This window comes from Nannospalax galili, unplaced genomic scaffold (assembly GCF_000622305.1).
Source record: "Nannospalax galili isolate Female #2095 unplaced genomic scaffold, S.galili_v1.0 scaffold113, whole genome shotgun sequence".
Taxonomy (NCBI): domain Eukaryota; kingdom Metazoa; phylum Chordata; class Mammalia; order Rodentia; family Spalacidae; genus Nannospalax; species Nannospalax galili.
In genome coordinates, this window is record NW_008335444.1 from 5591179 (window position 1) to 5607685 (window position 16507).

Below are 16507 nucleotides of genomic sequence, written 5' to 3' on the forward strand. Positions count from 1 at the left end.
GGATTGTAATATATCTTGGTTGATTATTCCTTTGATCAGAATGAAGTGACCCTCCTTAGCTCTTCTGGTTAGTTTTACTTTGAAGTCTATTTTGTTAGATATTAGAATTGTAACCCCTTCTTATTTTTTAGTGCCATTTGCTTGGAATATTCTTTTCCATCCTTTTACCTTAAGATAGTGCTTGTCCTTGAAGGTGAGATGGGTTTCGTTCAGACAGCAAAGAGATGGATTATGTTTCTTAATCCATTCACTTAGCCTGTGTCTTTTGACTGGGGAGTTCAGTCCACTGATATTTAAGGTTATTATTGAAAGATGTGTATTGGTTGCTGTCATTTTGATTGCTGTTTGTGTTCTATGTGTAATTTTGTATTTCCTAAATTATACCTTTATTTATTTTCTTTTTTTGACCCTGGGGTATAGTTGTTTCTCTCTCCACTCTCTGTATTGCTTCAAATATTCTTTGAAGGGCTGGTTTTGTGGGCATGTATTCTTTCAGGCTATTCGTGTCATGAAAGATTTCTCTTTCCCCCTCAATTATAATAGACATTTTTGCTGGGTAAAGTATACTGGGCTGGCATCTATTGTCATGTAGAACTGGAAATACCTTGGTCCAGGCTCTTCTGGCTTTCATAGTTTGCATTGATAATGATAGGTAGAGAATGGGAGGAGCGAGCGGCGCAGATGGAGGAGGCACGAGTGGATGGATGAGGCACAGAGGCTCAGATGGAATCCTCAGTGGGGCACAGATTTATTTCGCACGGGGCACCTTTCCCTCGGGAAGAGAAAGATGTCCACGAAGGGAAAGATGGAAGGGAAGGGAAGGGAGAAGGGGGAAGGGGGAAGGGGGAAGGGAAGGGAGTCAGGGAAAGATGTTCAGGAAAGGTGTCCGTGGGTTGTGAGCTGGGACTTTACATATGGGGACTTTAGGGTGTGGAATCAGGGAGGGGGAAGCAGGTAGGATTAGGGTGTAGAAGTGTTTTCTTTTTCCTCTTAAGATAAGAGGAACTCTGTTTATCCTATCTTTGGAGGTCAGAGGAAAGGCAGGCTGCTTCTCAGCAGAGTTTGTAGGTCCCTGTTGGGGAGGGGGTGGAGCTGCTATTTGGAACCCTAACAGATAAGTCAGCTGTAATTCTGATGGGCTTTCCTTTGTATGTGACTTGTATTTCTTTTGCTGCTTTCAATATTTTCTCTTTGTTCTCTACATTTAGTGTTTTTACTATGATGTGTCGTGGGGAGTTTCTTTTCTGATCTTGTGTATTTGGTGTTCTGTGTGCTTCCTGTATTTGTATGGGGATGTCTTGCCTTAATTTTGGGAAATTCTCTTTTATGATCCTGTTTAAGATCTGGTCAACACCATTAACCTGAAATTCTTCTCCTTCCTCTATTCCTATGATACATAGATTTGGTCTTTTCATGGTGTCCCACATCTCTTGCATATTCCATTCCTGTGATTTTTAAAATTTTCCATAATCTTTGCTTGAGTGGTCCAGCTCTTCACTTCATCCTCCAGTGTTGATATTCTGTTTTCCATTTCATTCATTCTAGCAGTGAGGCTTTCCCCTGTTGTTTCAAGTTGGCTTACTGAGTTTTGCACTTCCTTCTTCATTTCTGCCTTCAATGTTTCTATCTCTTTTGTGAATTCATTCAGAAGTTTATCCCTATCTTCTTTTAGTACTTTGATTTGTTTGTTCATGTGTTCTTTTTTTTTAATATTTTCTTTATTATTTTTATTTTATGTGTATGAGTGTTATGTCTACATGTTGGTAAGTGCACCCGTGTTGTTCAATGCCCACGGAGGACAGAAGAGGCTGTCAGATCCCCTGGAACTGGAGTTACAGCCCGTGTTGTGCAATGCCTGTGGAGGACAGAAGAGGCTGTTGGATCCCTTGGGACTGGAGTTACGGATAGTTGTTAGCTGGGATTCGAACCTGGGTCTTCTGCAAGAACAGTGTTCTTAACCACTGAGCCATCTCTCCTGCCCCTGCTCATGTGTTCTTTAAATTTGTTGAATTCCTTAATCATGTTTTTGATTGTTCTTTTAAATTCAGTGTCCTTGGTTATCTCTTGGGGGTTCTCGTTGCAGAACTCTTTTACAGGCCTGGTGGAGTTTGATGGGGACATAGTGTTTTGGCTTTCCATTTTATTATTCCTTGTTGTGATTTTGGCATGTGAATTTCTTTTGTTGTTTATGATTCTGATATGAGAATTAAGTTGAAGTATGCTTCTCTTTGTATTAACAGAGTGCCTGGGTCCTTTCCTCATTGGTTATGTAAAGCTGGTTGGTACAGGTTTCAGGTTCTCTTAGGTTTTATTTTGGAGGGAACTGATGGCTTCAGATCAGCTATTCAGGAGCACCCACGGAAGCCCAAGTCAGGTTCCAGTCAGGTACACTTAGCCTTCCTTCTAAGGTTGGATCCCTATTAGCAGGAACTCAAGAGAAAATTTCGGAAATTCTCCAAGGGGAGGGGGCAATTTTGGGACTCTCAGTTGGTCTGCTGTGTTCTCAACCCCTATGCCAGAGGGAGGCCAGAACCTGGCACTCTCTGGAGGTATGCTGAGATCACAGCTGCTACACAGATGGAGGCTTATCAGGCTGTCTGCTAGGATCTCAGCCTTCGCCTACCAAAGCCAGATCTGCCCTGGGGCCTTGGGAGGGGCCTCACAAAATCCCAGGAAGGAGGATGGGTATGGTGCAATTACAGGAAGCTCACCACCACGTAGAGGCAGGATCCAGGCAGGTGTTCTCAGGCAGTCCCCTGTGTTCTCAGCCCCTATGCCAGAGGGTGGCCAGAACCTGGCACTCTCTGGCAGTGTGCTGAGATCACAGGGCATTTTCTAGTTTCTAAGTTGACTGTGAAAGTACAAAGACTGTAAAGATGTCTTTTAAATGAACAGAACAGAACAGAACAGAACAGAACAGAACAGAACAGAACAGAACAGAAGTGATTCCTTATAAAAGGGTGAAGGCAGCCGGGTGTGGTGGTGCATGCCTTTAATCCCAGCAGAGGTAGGCGGATCCTTGTGAGTTCAAGGCCAGCCTGGTCTACATAGCAAGTTCCAGGACAGCTGGGGCTACAGGGAGACCCTGTCTCAAAAAAGACCAAAACAAAAAACCGGTGAAGGCTTTGATAGAAGGAATCTAGTTCCAACATGAGTTGGCCATGACACATTAATAGGTTAATCAGGTAGCTATTCACTTGTTAATATTTGTTTCACCTAAATAGAAAGCTTTAAAAATAGCTTTTTCTTTTGGCTTACCTTACAATTTATTCATTCTTATTCTTACCTAGAGCAAAACAGTAATTCAAAGAAAGTTGAACATGCCCCAAATGATTCTTCTGAACTAAAACCAGAAAAATATACTCTTTTGATATGTAAAAGCAAAAGTTGGGCTTTGAATCTTAATGCAACTGATGCACATTAGCACTTAGTTAATAGGTTGTTGTTGTTTGTTAGATAGGCTGGCCTGGAACTTGCTGTGGAGCCCAGGCTAACCTCAAGTTTACAAGTGAACTTCCTCAGCCACCTAGTGCTGGAAACTCAGGTGTGTGCCACCATACCCTACCTAGGAAAAGAAATTTAAACCTGTTATAGTTCATTTATAGAAATACATGATCAGACTGAGTTCATAAGCAGTTTATCGAAGAAGATTTTGGTTCTAGATTTTGCAGGGCTTAGTGTTCTTCTGTGTGACCAGGCCTTCCTTGTCATCATAGTCATCTTGTCTTGCTATTCTGGAGATGATTTGAAGGAGTGAGGCCTCATGGTTGGATTAACTTTGCTGCATTTCTTCTCTACATATCCGTAAGGAAGCTGCATTTCATGGAAAAGTATGCTGAATACTAGATGAGGCATATTCTACCAAGAATATTACAGTAGAGCTGAGTTTGGCTTTTTAGAACCCTTCTCATGTGGCACTGCTGCTGCTTGGTATAAATTGTGCAGTTTTATTTATTGAATCATTGAGGCTTTTCTCTTGAGAATGATTTCCTCCATATATCGTTATAGTAAGCCTGCCTGCCTGCCTTCTTTCCTTCCTTCCTTCTTTCCTTCCTTCCTTCCTTCCTCCCTCCCTCCCTCCCTCCCTCCCTCCCTTCCTCCCTTCCTTCCTTCCTTCCTTCCTGATAAGATTTCACTGTTATAACCCTAGCTGGCCTATACTTCCCAAGTGCTGGGATTTTAGGTGTGTGCCACTGCCACTATGCCTAGCTGGGTCCTGCGTTGTTTTTGTTTTTGTTTTTAATCAAATATGTTTTATGCTGTATCAGTATTGTACCTTTCTTATGTTTTACATGTTTGTATTTTACAGGAAAGAGAAAACAAGAACTATTTTAGTACTCTAGTACCCCGGAGGCTCAGCAGCACAAGTGACATTGAAGAAAAGGAGAACAGGTAATCATAATGCAGGCCAAAAGATGATTTCTTCCAGCTCTTCTGGTGGTATTATGGTCCTTATTCCTCTGCCTTTTCCCACGGGTGTCCTTCGCATGTTATGGATTGCTTGTTCCTACTGCTCAGAATATCTCCTGGCCTTTACTCTCTTGCTTTACCAGTTCTTTACCCTTTAAATTGTAACTCCAGTTTAAACACACTGTCTGTAAGACATCTTCCCTGACACTTCCAGTTTGTTTTAGTCCCCCAGCAGGCTCTGTAAAGGTAGAATCTGTCTGTCTGATTTCTCAAGGCCTTCTCATTCCTAGCATACTGCCTACCACATCATAAACACTAAAAATATTGTATGCTTGGATTGACTAGCTTCTAGCTTGTGAGTAGGTAAAATTTAATACCTTCTTTATCAGTTAAAATGAATAATGCGAATTTTAAAGTATTGCTGCATTTCAAAGCAGAGCCCAATCTCGAGTCTTTCTTTTGAAGGTATGCTCCTCCAAGGAGCATCACCTGGGAGCCTGTTGGAACTGCAGCACAGGTAGCACCCCAGAACTACTGAATCAGAATCTGCATTTCAAAAGAATTCCCTAGGCGATTCAAACTTACATTAAAGTTTGGAAGGATTGCTCCAGAGAAACTTGTCTAGCATGGGGCTTTTTCATTTCTAATGCTAAAGCCTGCAAGCCCCCTTCCCTTTCTCCTATAGGAACATTTTCCCATGGTGACAGACTTCATTTCTCCATCAGCCCCTTCTTTGAAACCTACTACTGGGGATTGACTACAAGGTGCTTTTGTTTATCTATTTTTATTTGTTTGTTTATTTAGGCTTTTTGAGACTGGGTCTCCCTGAAGCCTCAGTTAGCCTCTGCTTCCTAGTGCCCTCTACCTCCTAGCCACCATACCTGGCTACAGGGTGCTTTTTAAATGATGATCAAAAGTGACTCCTCATTACAAAAGCATGAGGGGCTTTAGATATAAGTTATGTGTGGTCTTTTGGAATGAGTGGACTTTGACAGTGATAGTGTAGTACAGCAAACAAAGCTAGAAAGCAGAATCACTTGAAATACATGCCTATTTTTCCACATGCTGTAGTTTGTTATCAGCTTTTCTCTTTCTCAAATTGGTAAAAATCATCATTTTGTTTGTTTTTCTTTCTTGCCTCTACAGAGAGTCAGCTGTTAATCTAGTGAGAAGTGGCTCCCACACCAGGCAGCTGTGGCGGGATGAAGCAAAAGGAAATGAAATGCCACAGACAGTTGCGCCTTCCACGTTTGTGTCAACCTACTTGAAAAGGTACCAGCTTGAAAGGGGTGGGAGATTGTTTTCCTTCACTCTGATCATGGAAATACGGGTAATAATTGCATGCTTTTTATGTCCAGTTAGCAACACAAAAGTGAATCAACAAATAAATTGGTTTTAAATTTCTTGGGATTAACATTCTCACTAATTTAAAATTAAAATTAATTTGTTCTCTTAATAACTGAATTAAAGTAAGCCAATTTCACATCCTCACAACAAGACCTGACTGTACTCCACTCTCTCAGTCCTTTTAAAATCGTCAGTCAGAAAAGAAGTAGCATTTAGTAGTCTCTGGCAAGATTGAACTTAAACCTTGCCTAGTTGCTGGCTTCCCCTTTTAAAACTAGAGCAGTTCTCAGGGCTGGAGAGATGGCTCAGCGGTTAAGGACACTGGTTGTTCTTGCAGAAGACCCGGGTTCAGATGCCAGCACCCACATGGTAGCTAACAACTGTCCGTAACTCCAGTCCCAGGGGATCTGACAGCCTCTTCTGACCTCCACGGGCATTGCACAACACGGGTGCACTTACCTACATGCAGGCAATACACGCATACACATAAAATAAAATTAAAAAAAAAACAACAACTAGAACAGTTTTCATCACAAATTTTGTGGGGAGGGAGAAAGGGACATAGGGTGGTAAAGGGTGGGAAATGGGAACAGTTTTCTGTTGAATTAAAGACATTTCATATTGAGCCTGTTAATTTAGGGACTTGAGTTTTTGTGTTTTTTTATGACTTTAATGGCCCTCAGATCCATCAAGATGTGAAACTCGCAAGTTTGGTGCAGAGAAGGTACATGGGTTTCCTTTTGTCTCATCTGTAATTTCTTTTCTGCAATTCTTTTCTTTGCCACAAGCTAGCAAGCAAGCAAAGCACCTCTGCCAGAGCCATTAAGCCACAAAACACACATAATTAATGTTTTGTTTGAACTTCGCTGCGGATGCGGAAGAATCTGTTTTTCATTGCTTACTTTGAATTCTTTCTTCACTTCCACTTAACCTTTCCAGCTGCCTCTTCATTGCTTTGTAGTTTTTCTAGATGATTGGTTGGCTACCTTAGACGTAGGCTTTGGCCATAGACTCTTATGAGCAGGTTAGCTGTTTGAAATCAAGACTGTTTTTGCCTAACAGGAAGACTCTTGACCAATAGTTAATGCCAGAACATGAGAAATAAACTGTAATGTAAGCAGCCACAGTTGCCTTTTAATGCTTTAGTTCTGCAGGTACATCCTCTAAGAAAGGCCTCAGCTTTGAAAGTATATAAATATAGCTCAGTGATCTTATTGATACTTTATTTTTTTGTTTGTTTATTTTTGTTTTTAATTTATATAGGGTCTCATGTAGCCCAAGCTGGCCTCTAATGCCCTGTGTAGCTGAAGTTAACTTTGAACTCCTGCCTGTACTTCCCAAATGCTGGAATTATAGGTGTATATCACCACACCAGTTTATGAAGGGGTGGGGATTGAACCCAGGGCTTCATACATGCTGGGCAAACATGCTACCAACTGAACTATCTCCTTTGCCCACAGACTTCATTATACATACCAGATGTTTTAGACTTTTAGACACTATCACCTATTTATCTTAAAGAGTAAGGCCTTGGTCTACCAAGATACATTATTTTTTCTTACAGTCAAATCCAAGATAAAAAACACTTCTAAGAAAATAATGTTCTACATACAGAAAGAAAACTGTAATTTAGTTTCCAGGTATAGAGTTATTTTGGGGTAAGGTTGTTAAATTTCATGATCTAAATCATTAGGAAATGGGTTGAGTGGCTTTGGTTTGATGTAATTTGGGCAAAGTTACAGTGAGGGCTGCTTCTGTTTAGGGTGCATAGTATGCTTAATTATGTGAGTACCTTTTGAGAAAAGACCTAGAACTTGCTCAAGCTTAGATTTCTAGAGCTCATCTTCTGTACCATGACAGTACCTTTTGATTTTATATAGTCTTATGATCTTCTCATTTTAAAGAGAAAGTGCAAATAGGAATTTGTCATCCCAGACAAGCCTTGTGTACTTTACATTCACTATATCATCTCTTATCTGTAGCCAGGAAGTAATTTTATACAGCTCAATAAAGTATCTCTTTTCATAGCTATTTGTGCTTATCCCTTCAAGTGTCTTATCACTGTTATATTCAGGAAAGGGATTTTTGGTGTTGTTGCTGTTGTTTTTTAATTGATTTTTTGGACAGGATATCACTGTAGTGGCCCTGGCTGGCCTGAACTCGCTCTGTAAACTAAGCTGACCTCAAACTCATAGAGATCTGACAGTCTCTGCCTCCCCAGAGCTAGATTTAAAGGTGTGCTCCACCATGGTCTACTGTCAGGAAGTATTTTTAGAAAAGTTGCCCTTTATTGCCCATAGTGTTACTTTGTAGACTTAAACTTTAAATCTCCCCAAAGACATTTTTACTTTAAGCTAAATAATTGCAGTTCTCAAAACCATTTTCCCCCACAGAGCTGCTTACTCTTTTTTATTTAAATCCAAACCCTCTTCCAGTTTTCTAGTCTTCCTTTGACTTTTGCAGTGTTACTTCTCTATCACCTACACATTCGGGGTTGCATGATTTGGGGGGCCTTGAATTTGATGGGGATTATTTTTTCTAATAAAATCTCATATATTCTACTTTCCTGCTTTCCCTTGTTAGATGTCATCTCTCCTCCTTCACTCTTTAGGATGATTGATCAAAAAATCATCCTTCAAAGAGTGGTGATTGCTTTACTCTTGGATGATTGCCTGCTTGCTGCCAGAGCCCCAGCTCCAGCTGGAATTATCACTCCACTTCCCAGTTGTCATTCCCTCTCTTTGGCCTACATTCCTTTCAAGTGCACAATCTGGGTGGGAAGGTGGTGCTGGGAATGGTGGGTGAGCAGTATGTCCTGAAGAAAGTGACTATGTGCTGTTTTGCAGTGCTTCATTTGGTAAAAGTAGTGATCCCACAAGTCCCTACATTTCAGCCAATCGCAATTCATCTCCTGCTACCTCACCCATTACCATTGGTTCATCTACTTCTCGGGGCAGCCAGTGGCAACCTGCCTCTTCTTGCCCCGCACCAATCAGTACAAACACTACTGCATCTGTACAACATGTCAGGTAAGGCTTCTTGGAGCCATTTGAGTTTCAGCCATCAAAATTAATGCTTTTGGAAACACATGAGATTTGAAGCAAAGAGGCTTTATCACTGTAGAAGCAAATTTGCATTCCTGTGAAATGTCTGTAATTTACTGAACGTGCTTTTGTTTTGACTATTACTAGCTAGTCAGTAGTTGTTTATTAATAACATGTGATCCATGTCATTGTACTTGGTGTTCAGGGGTCAACTAAGTAGGATTGCTTTCATCTCTCAACTACCTTTCTTGTTGTGATAACAATGTAAGGATTAGACCTGTGGTTTGTAAATGGTGTTTTAAAAATTACTATAGTTTGCTGGGTGTGGTAGCACACACCTTTAATCCCAGCACTCAGGAGTTAAAGGCAGGTGGATCTCTTGTGAGTTTAAGGCCAGCCTACTACATAGCAAGTTCTAGGCCTGCTGGGGCTATAGCAAAAAATTTTTTTGATTTTGTTTTTTTTGGGGGGGTTTTTGTTTGTTTGTTTGTTTGTTTTTTGCTATGTTTTACTTATTAATTTTCTAGTAGTTTCAGTTAAGAATCTCATGTATTTAGTCATTTTGGAAAAGAACATACAAATCTAGATCAGAAGCAAAGCCAATCCCTGTTCTAAAAGCCTCTGAGAACCTTCTGAGAATTCCAGCTAATTATAATTTCTTGGGAACACTGTGGGAAGGGAGAGGTTAGTGTTTGCCTAAATTGTGCTCTGAGGGCTGTCTTCTTGATTTCTCAAAACTAAGGGTAGCATGGGCAGAGTGTCATTGTGAAAGCACAGCAGGACTTCAGCTGCACTTCTAAAAAATCGTGTGTGTGTGTGTGTGTGTGTGTGTGTGTGTGTGCATGAGCTTATCTGTGTGTATATCATGTGTGTACAGTGCCCATTAAGACCAGAAGAGGGCATCAGATTCTCTGGAATTGGAGGTACAGGCAGTTGTGAGCTGCATGAGGTGGGTGCTGGCAATTGAACCTGGGCTTTCTGCAAGAGCAGCAAGTGTTCTTAACCACTGAACTCTCTCTTCAGACCCTGGTTGCACTTTGAACTATGAGTTTTAATCCTTTCCTGAGAGTCAGAGGCCATTTTCCTTTTCCATATGGCTTTTATGGGTCTTGTCTTAGCAAATAGAAAATGAAAAAAATGTAAATAATGGTATTGTTATTGCCAAAACACCCGTTATGATGACGATTGATTTTGGTAGTTCACTAGATTTCTTTACCTGAAACAAATAACAAATGTTAATTTGGTCAGAAAGGACCATTTATAATGTATTATCATTACTACTATATAATTATGTGCAGGGTCATTAGGTCCTCACACTTGTGTGTGTGGGGGGACATGGGCTTATGACACTAATAATATAACACTGTAATTAAATAGAAATTTAATAGATCCCTGTAATACTCTAGCTACATAGACATTCTACATATTATCACTATAGATTACGAAATCAAAACAGGAGAGGTGGGAGCCTAGCCCAGTGGGTTAGCACTTGCTTAGCATGCTTAAGGCCCTGGGTTCAATCCTCAGCACTGGAGATATTACAGAGCTGAAACTGGGGAAAATTTTGCTCAGGCCTATTTTGTGACAGACATTGGAATAGTTTATACAGAAGAGATTTGTATGCTGGGATTTAGGTTATTCACAACAGTAAATCCATGTAATAGTGCTTTAAGATAAGGTGTGTGTGTGTGTGTGTGTGTGTGTGTGTGTGTGTGTGTGTGTGTGTGTTTTTTTTGGTGTGTGTGTGTGTGTGTGTGTGTGTGTGTGTGTCTTTTTTGAGACAAGGTCTCCCCTGTAGCCCCAGCAGGCCTGGAACTTGCTATGGACACCAGACTAGCCTTGATCTCATAGATATCTGCCTGCCTTTGCCTCCTGAGTGCTGAGATTAAAGGTGTGCACCACCATACTTGGCTTTTATGATATTTTTTTATGAGTATAAAACCCTAGAAATAAGACTAGCATAGTATTTCTAAAGTCATTTTTTAAAATTCAGATTTTTTTTTCAGCTTTTATGTTCCATAATCTTTGTATCATGGCGTCTGTTTCTATGGCTTGCCTCATAATCCAAAATAAGTGCTGGAGTGCTAGCCATCATAACTACAAAGAGTGAAGTGGCCAAAGAGAGAATACCTCTGAGCTGTTATTTTCTTGAACATTAATTCTCTTCTTATGTCTCATTGGGTCTTTTCAGCATCCAGGAGACCTTAGAAGATGTGGAATTTTAGAAGGCACATTGTTGCCCTCAAAAATACAGGGCACATCTAGCTGACTACCTAAGTTTGATCCCCAGAATCCTAATAGTAGAAGGAGAGAACCAACTCTTGCAAGTTGTCTCTGACGAGAGAGAGAGAGAAAGAGAAAGAGAGAGAGAGAGAGAGAGAGAGAGAGAGATACATCTAGGGAACCTATAGATGTAAGGCAGAAAGGAACAATGACTATCAGTTGGGCAAATCCTGCCTCAGGTATATGTAGGTTATCTATAGTCTCATAAGCAGCTCCCTGGCATATTAAGCGCCGTGCTTTTTTGTAGATGGGGAAACAAACCAAAAGCTTAATCATCTGCCCAAGATCACAAAACCATTGAGGAACTGTGGCAGAATTTAAATCTGGATTTGTTATTGCAAATCTACCTATTTTGTCACCTTTTGTTTACACTGAGTTTATTTCATATTTTATTCTGGGTACTATTTTGATGTTGTACATACAGTTTTAAATTTAGTCATTATGGAGCTGGAGAGATTGCTCAGTGGTTAAGAGCACTGGCTGTTCTCACAGAAGACCCAAGTTCAAATCTCAGCACCCAGATGGTGGCTAACAACTGTCCATAACTCCAGTTCCAAGGGATCCAATGCCCTCTTCTGTCCTCCTCGGGCATTGCACAACATGGGTGCACTTACACACATGCAGGCATAATACACAGAATAAAAATAAGTAAATAAATAATTAAATTTAGTCGTCATGAGAACTCTTCATGTTACAGTGTTTTCCCTATTTTATAGATGAAAAGATCATAGAATGGAGTTGGTTTACACTTAGCCCCAGGTGGTTCCAAAACCCTTATTTATTTGATTTCATTGTGTAACCTCTCATCTCTGCATTACAGCTTTCCTTATTTTGTGCCTAACAATTTACTTATAAAATTATACCGCATTTCAAAGTAATAGTAAAATTTTATTGCATAATAAAGTCTCTGTCATTTCAACATCTTAAGAAATTGCAAGGCTAGCTGGATGACTCAGCAGGTAAAGGTGTTGCCCCAGGGGCATGGTGACCTGAGTTCAATCCCTAGAATCCATGTGAAGGATGGAGAGAACCAACTCCATAAAGTTGTCCTCTGACCTCTACATGTGCTCCTTGGCACATGTGTTCATATTCATACCCTGATGGTAACACAAACACACTAATAATAAACAAAAATTTTAAACAGAAATTGCAGTGAGGCCAAAACATGTTAAATTATAAAGCCTAACCTCAAATTTTTGTTTATTTGTTTGCTTGGTATTTTTGTTTGTTTGTTTGTTGGGGGAGATGGAGTCTTTGTTTCCTAGGCTGTCCTCAAACTCTTGGGTTCATGCAGTCCTCCTGCTTTTTAGCCTTTTTAGTCTAAGCTTACAGTTGTTCCCAGGTTGGCATAACATTTTTTATGGCTATGCTTCTGGTTAATCTTATTAGTACTCTTCCTATATACTAATAAATCTAATAAATTATCGTCAACTTTGAAAGGAGAAAATTTCACCTTATTTGGGGATATTAATTGCTTCTGGAGAAGCAGCTTGTATTTTTTAGGTACTACTTCTATCTTCAGAAGTATTCTATTTTTATATTTGTACCTCAGGGATGTATTTAGATCTTATGTTTATTCTGATGAGATTATTTGGAAGTGTAGTTGTAGCTACTTATAAACATTTCTGGTAATAATTGTGAGTAGGTGAAAAACAGATTTTTAACATTCATGCTTTTCATTGCTTTTCCCATTTCTGTATCAATTTTGGATCTCTGTTACCCCAGCAACAAGCTGTGACATCACAAATGATAGCTTTTTGGGTGGAGAGCCAATGATTGCTCCTCTTTGTTAAGACACAAAGATCTTGTTTTCACATAAATGACTTTAATTATATAGCTTGCTGCTGAGAAGTCTGTAGTTAAGATTAGATATAGAATCGTGCTTGTTTTTTATTTCAGTTTCTCACTTAGGCAGCTATGAATATAGATAGAGAATTAGGCATTTGGCTAAATAGGAAAAGATGGCAATTGCTGGACTAGGTGAGAGAGAACTAATAGACTGAGGTTGTAGAATATTTTTCAAATGGATCATTCAAGAAGCTGATCATCAAATCTAGGTTGAGGACTGCCACAAAGACTTCCCCTGCCAAGAATTGAGGGAGAGGTGGAGACTAATATCGTAAGTGACTTTAGTGTCTTTTTCACATGTAGAGAGATCCTATCTCTTTGTGCATGTGTGGAGGGAGGCCAGGTGGTAATGAGTCATTTAAAACACTCTTGCATATGTCACTATCTTGCTTTGTGCCACAGCTGATTTTTGTTTGTTTGTTTTTTAATCTTGTATAAAAAAATTCTATAAAATATAAGTCCTTGGGTAGAGGATATCAGAGTAAATGTACAATCATACTGATGGTATTTACAAACTCAAACAAACCAACAAACAAAATCTGAGCAAGAAGGTTCTCATCAGACCTATACCCCTCCTTTCTCTGTGCCCATGTTTTGTTATATAGCATGCCTGACATTCTCCTTCTGCTCCTGTCTTTTTTAAATTTCAGGACTCCTTACAAATCCCAGGCCGACTCAACAGCAGAGAAGACAACAGACAGCCTCTCCTCTAGTACTCCGCTCTGTGTGATCACCAATCGTCCGCCACCTAGCACTGCCAATGGGGTCACAGCTGCCGCTGTGCTCTCCTCCACTGGAACAGACTCTTCTTTGGAAGCCCGGGAGAAGAGGAGGTATGAGAGGTCACTGAGGCGTTTGCAGGGTTCTGCTTTGTGATCTGAGATGGAGGAGTGACTGTGAAGTCTTTTACCCAAGCTCAAATAGATGTGTGGAAAAGATCTCGATTTTACTATTTGGGTTGTCTTTTACCTTCGGAGGTTTTTCATAGTGGAGGTCTTAATTCTTTCTGATTATTTAACATTCCATTTTAGGTATAGTCAGACCTCTGTTCTATTTGTCTTATGAGCCTTGTCAGGCATATTTCTGCCTTTCATAATGAGGAGCCTGAACCACAGAGAAAAAGCCTTCATTTTTTTCGGTTAGATTGTGATGACTTCTCAGCAATAGTCTGATTTTAAAAAAGCAAGCCAAAAAACCAAGTAGAGCTCGGATATATAGTTTGAATTAATTTGAAAATAATGCCAGGGAAGGAAATGAACAGCATATTATGTGTTTGAAGGATTGTGACTAGCTCTTCTACAGTTTTTGTTTTTGAGACTTGCTTTGTAGCCAGGCTGATCTTGATCCCTTGATCCTCCTCCCCCTTACCCTTCACAGTACTATGATCACAGATCACAGGTGGATACTACTATGCCCTGCTAGCCTGCAATTTCATTAGACAGAAATTACGAGTGAGCAGTTGTAGACTGACCTTGGAAAGTTTCAAAGAAGAGCATAAGAACCTTTTGATTGTTAGATTAAGACACTGTGCGACCAAAGAAAGAATTGGCCATTTTCTCCAACTTGAAGTTGTATACAAAAAGGATCCATTACATTTGAGAGTTTCCGATCCACTTGGAGATTAGGCTGTAGTATCTTTTTTTTAAAAAGTAACTGCTTTTTATTATTATCTTTTTACTTTTTTTATGTGTATGAGTATATCGCCTGCATGTATGCAAGTGTACCCATGTCATGCAATGCCCATAGAGGTTAGAAGAGGACGATGGATCCCCTGGAACTGGAGTTAACAGATGGTTGTTAGCCACCATGTGGGTGTTGGGAATCAAACCCAGGTCCTCTGCAAGAGCAGGCAGTGCTCTTAACCACTAAGCTATCTCTCCAGCTCCTGTAGTGTCCTTTCTAAGACTAGGAAGAGAGCCACATTTATCAAGATTTAGATTCCAACAAAGATATTTTCTGTTTCTCAGTGTGTATGTGTTCGTGTGCGTGTGTTCGTGTGTGTGTGTGTGAAGCCAGGAAATGCCATCTGTAAGATACAGTAATAAACTTTTTAGTTATTTGTTTATTGTGAAAATAGTGTAAAACCCACATTTTGAGAAGGGAGGGGAAGAAGAAGTGTACTGAAAAATAGTGTTTTTCTGCTTTTTTCTTTTTCTATTTCTTTAAATTTTAAGAAATCCAGTTTTCTGTATGAATAGCTTTCAAAGCCAACAGTTATACTCTTTTTTTTAAAAAAAAGACTCTTATTTATTTATTTACTCATTTATTTGTGTGTGTGTGTGTGTGTGTGTGTGTGTGTATGCTAATATGCATGAGTACTTGGTTTGGAGGCCAGAACAGAATGTTAGATCTCCAGGAGCTAAAGTTACAGATGGTTGGTGGTTGTGAGCCAACTAATGTTTGCTCTGGGAACTAAACTCAAGTCCTTTGAACAGAAAGTAGTCTTAACCTTTGAGTCATCTCTTCAGCCCCAGTTGTTCTTTTTTAATTGGCTTCCAGCCAAGTAAATATTAATCATTCTTGAAAATGGTAATAATTATGTATTTACTAATGTACATATAAATACTGTCAGTTTCATCCAGAAACTAAGAGTAATCTCTTCATTAACTATGAAAAAAAAAAATTCCTCTTTTCATTGCTTGACATGGGTGTACTTACATATATGCAGGCAATACACAAATACACATAAAATTTAAATAATTTTTAAAATTTTTCTAAATTAAAAAAAAAGTGAGGCTGGAGAGATGGCTCAGTGGCTAAGAGCACTAGCTGTTCTTGCAGAAGACCCAAGTTCGAATCCCAGCACCCACATGGGGCTAACAATTGCCTATAATATCAGTTCCAGGGGATCTGACACCCTCTTCTGTCCACTGTATAGGATGACTAGAATGTATTTCCTCAAGAAGCAGCAACTATACAAATAAAAGGACTCAACTGAGATCTTAGTGAATTATGGGTGTGGTGTATCAAGATGCATGTTGAGACATTTTAGGAATAGCATGAGGAAAAAATAAATAGGATGACACTAGATGAAGAGCTGTGGGAGTTCGTCACTCTGTATGTACTAGCTTGTGCTCCTCAACCCACATTGCTGCTCCTACCAGAAACCACATAGTAGATATATAAGTGTACTAGACAAATATGATCTGAACTTTCAGGAAACATAAGTGTTAGTAAAAAAAAGGCAAGTGTTAACAGTAATTACATTTGTGATATATCAGTTGAACACCCCTAATTTGAAACTCTGAAATGTTCCAAATTCTAACCACATTCTATGCACACACAAAATTGATTTTTTTTAACTTTTAAAAGAAACTTTATTAAGAATTTCATACATGCATATAAGGTGTTTTGATCAAATCCACACCCACTCTTTCCCCTCCAACACCTCCCATATTTCCCTGTCACTTTTTTCTGACAACTTTGTGTCCCCTTTCCTTCTTTCCTTCTTTCCTTCCTTCCTTCCTTCCTTCCTTCCTTCCTGTAGCCCAGTCTGGCCTCAAATTCACTATGTAGCCATGGATGACCTTGAACTCCTGATCCTTCTGCCTCTAACCTTCCAAGTGCTAGGATTA

The 16507-nt window shown here is 39.7% G+C and overlaps 1 protein-coding gene across 7 annotated transcripts in view; it reads left to right on the top strand.

The window, feature by feature from the left end:
• Ppp1r12b (protein phosphatase 1 regulatory subunit 12B) overlaps positions 1 to 16507 on the top strand; it is a 264563-nt gene that overhangs the window by 108008 nt on the left and 140048 nt on the right. For 4 of the 7 annotated variants that reach the window (XM_029562176.1, XM_029562177.1, XM_017797452.2 and 1 more), the window contains exons 11-14: positions 4310 to 4392; positions 5557 to 5682; positions 8604 to 8786; positions 13583 to 13765. In XM_029562176.1, the coding sequence (XP_029418036.1) occupies positions 4310 to 4392; positions 5557 to 5682; positions 8604 to 8786; positions 13583 to 13765 (575 nt within the window). Of the gene's footprint in view, positions 1 to 4309; positions 4393 to 5556; positions 5683 to 6440; positions 6482 to 8603; positions 8787 to 13582; positions 13766 to 16507 lie in introns of all 7 variants that reach the window. The other 3 variants (XM_008830322.2, XM_017797453.2, XR_003849129.1) reach the window with 2 other exon arrangements.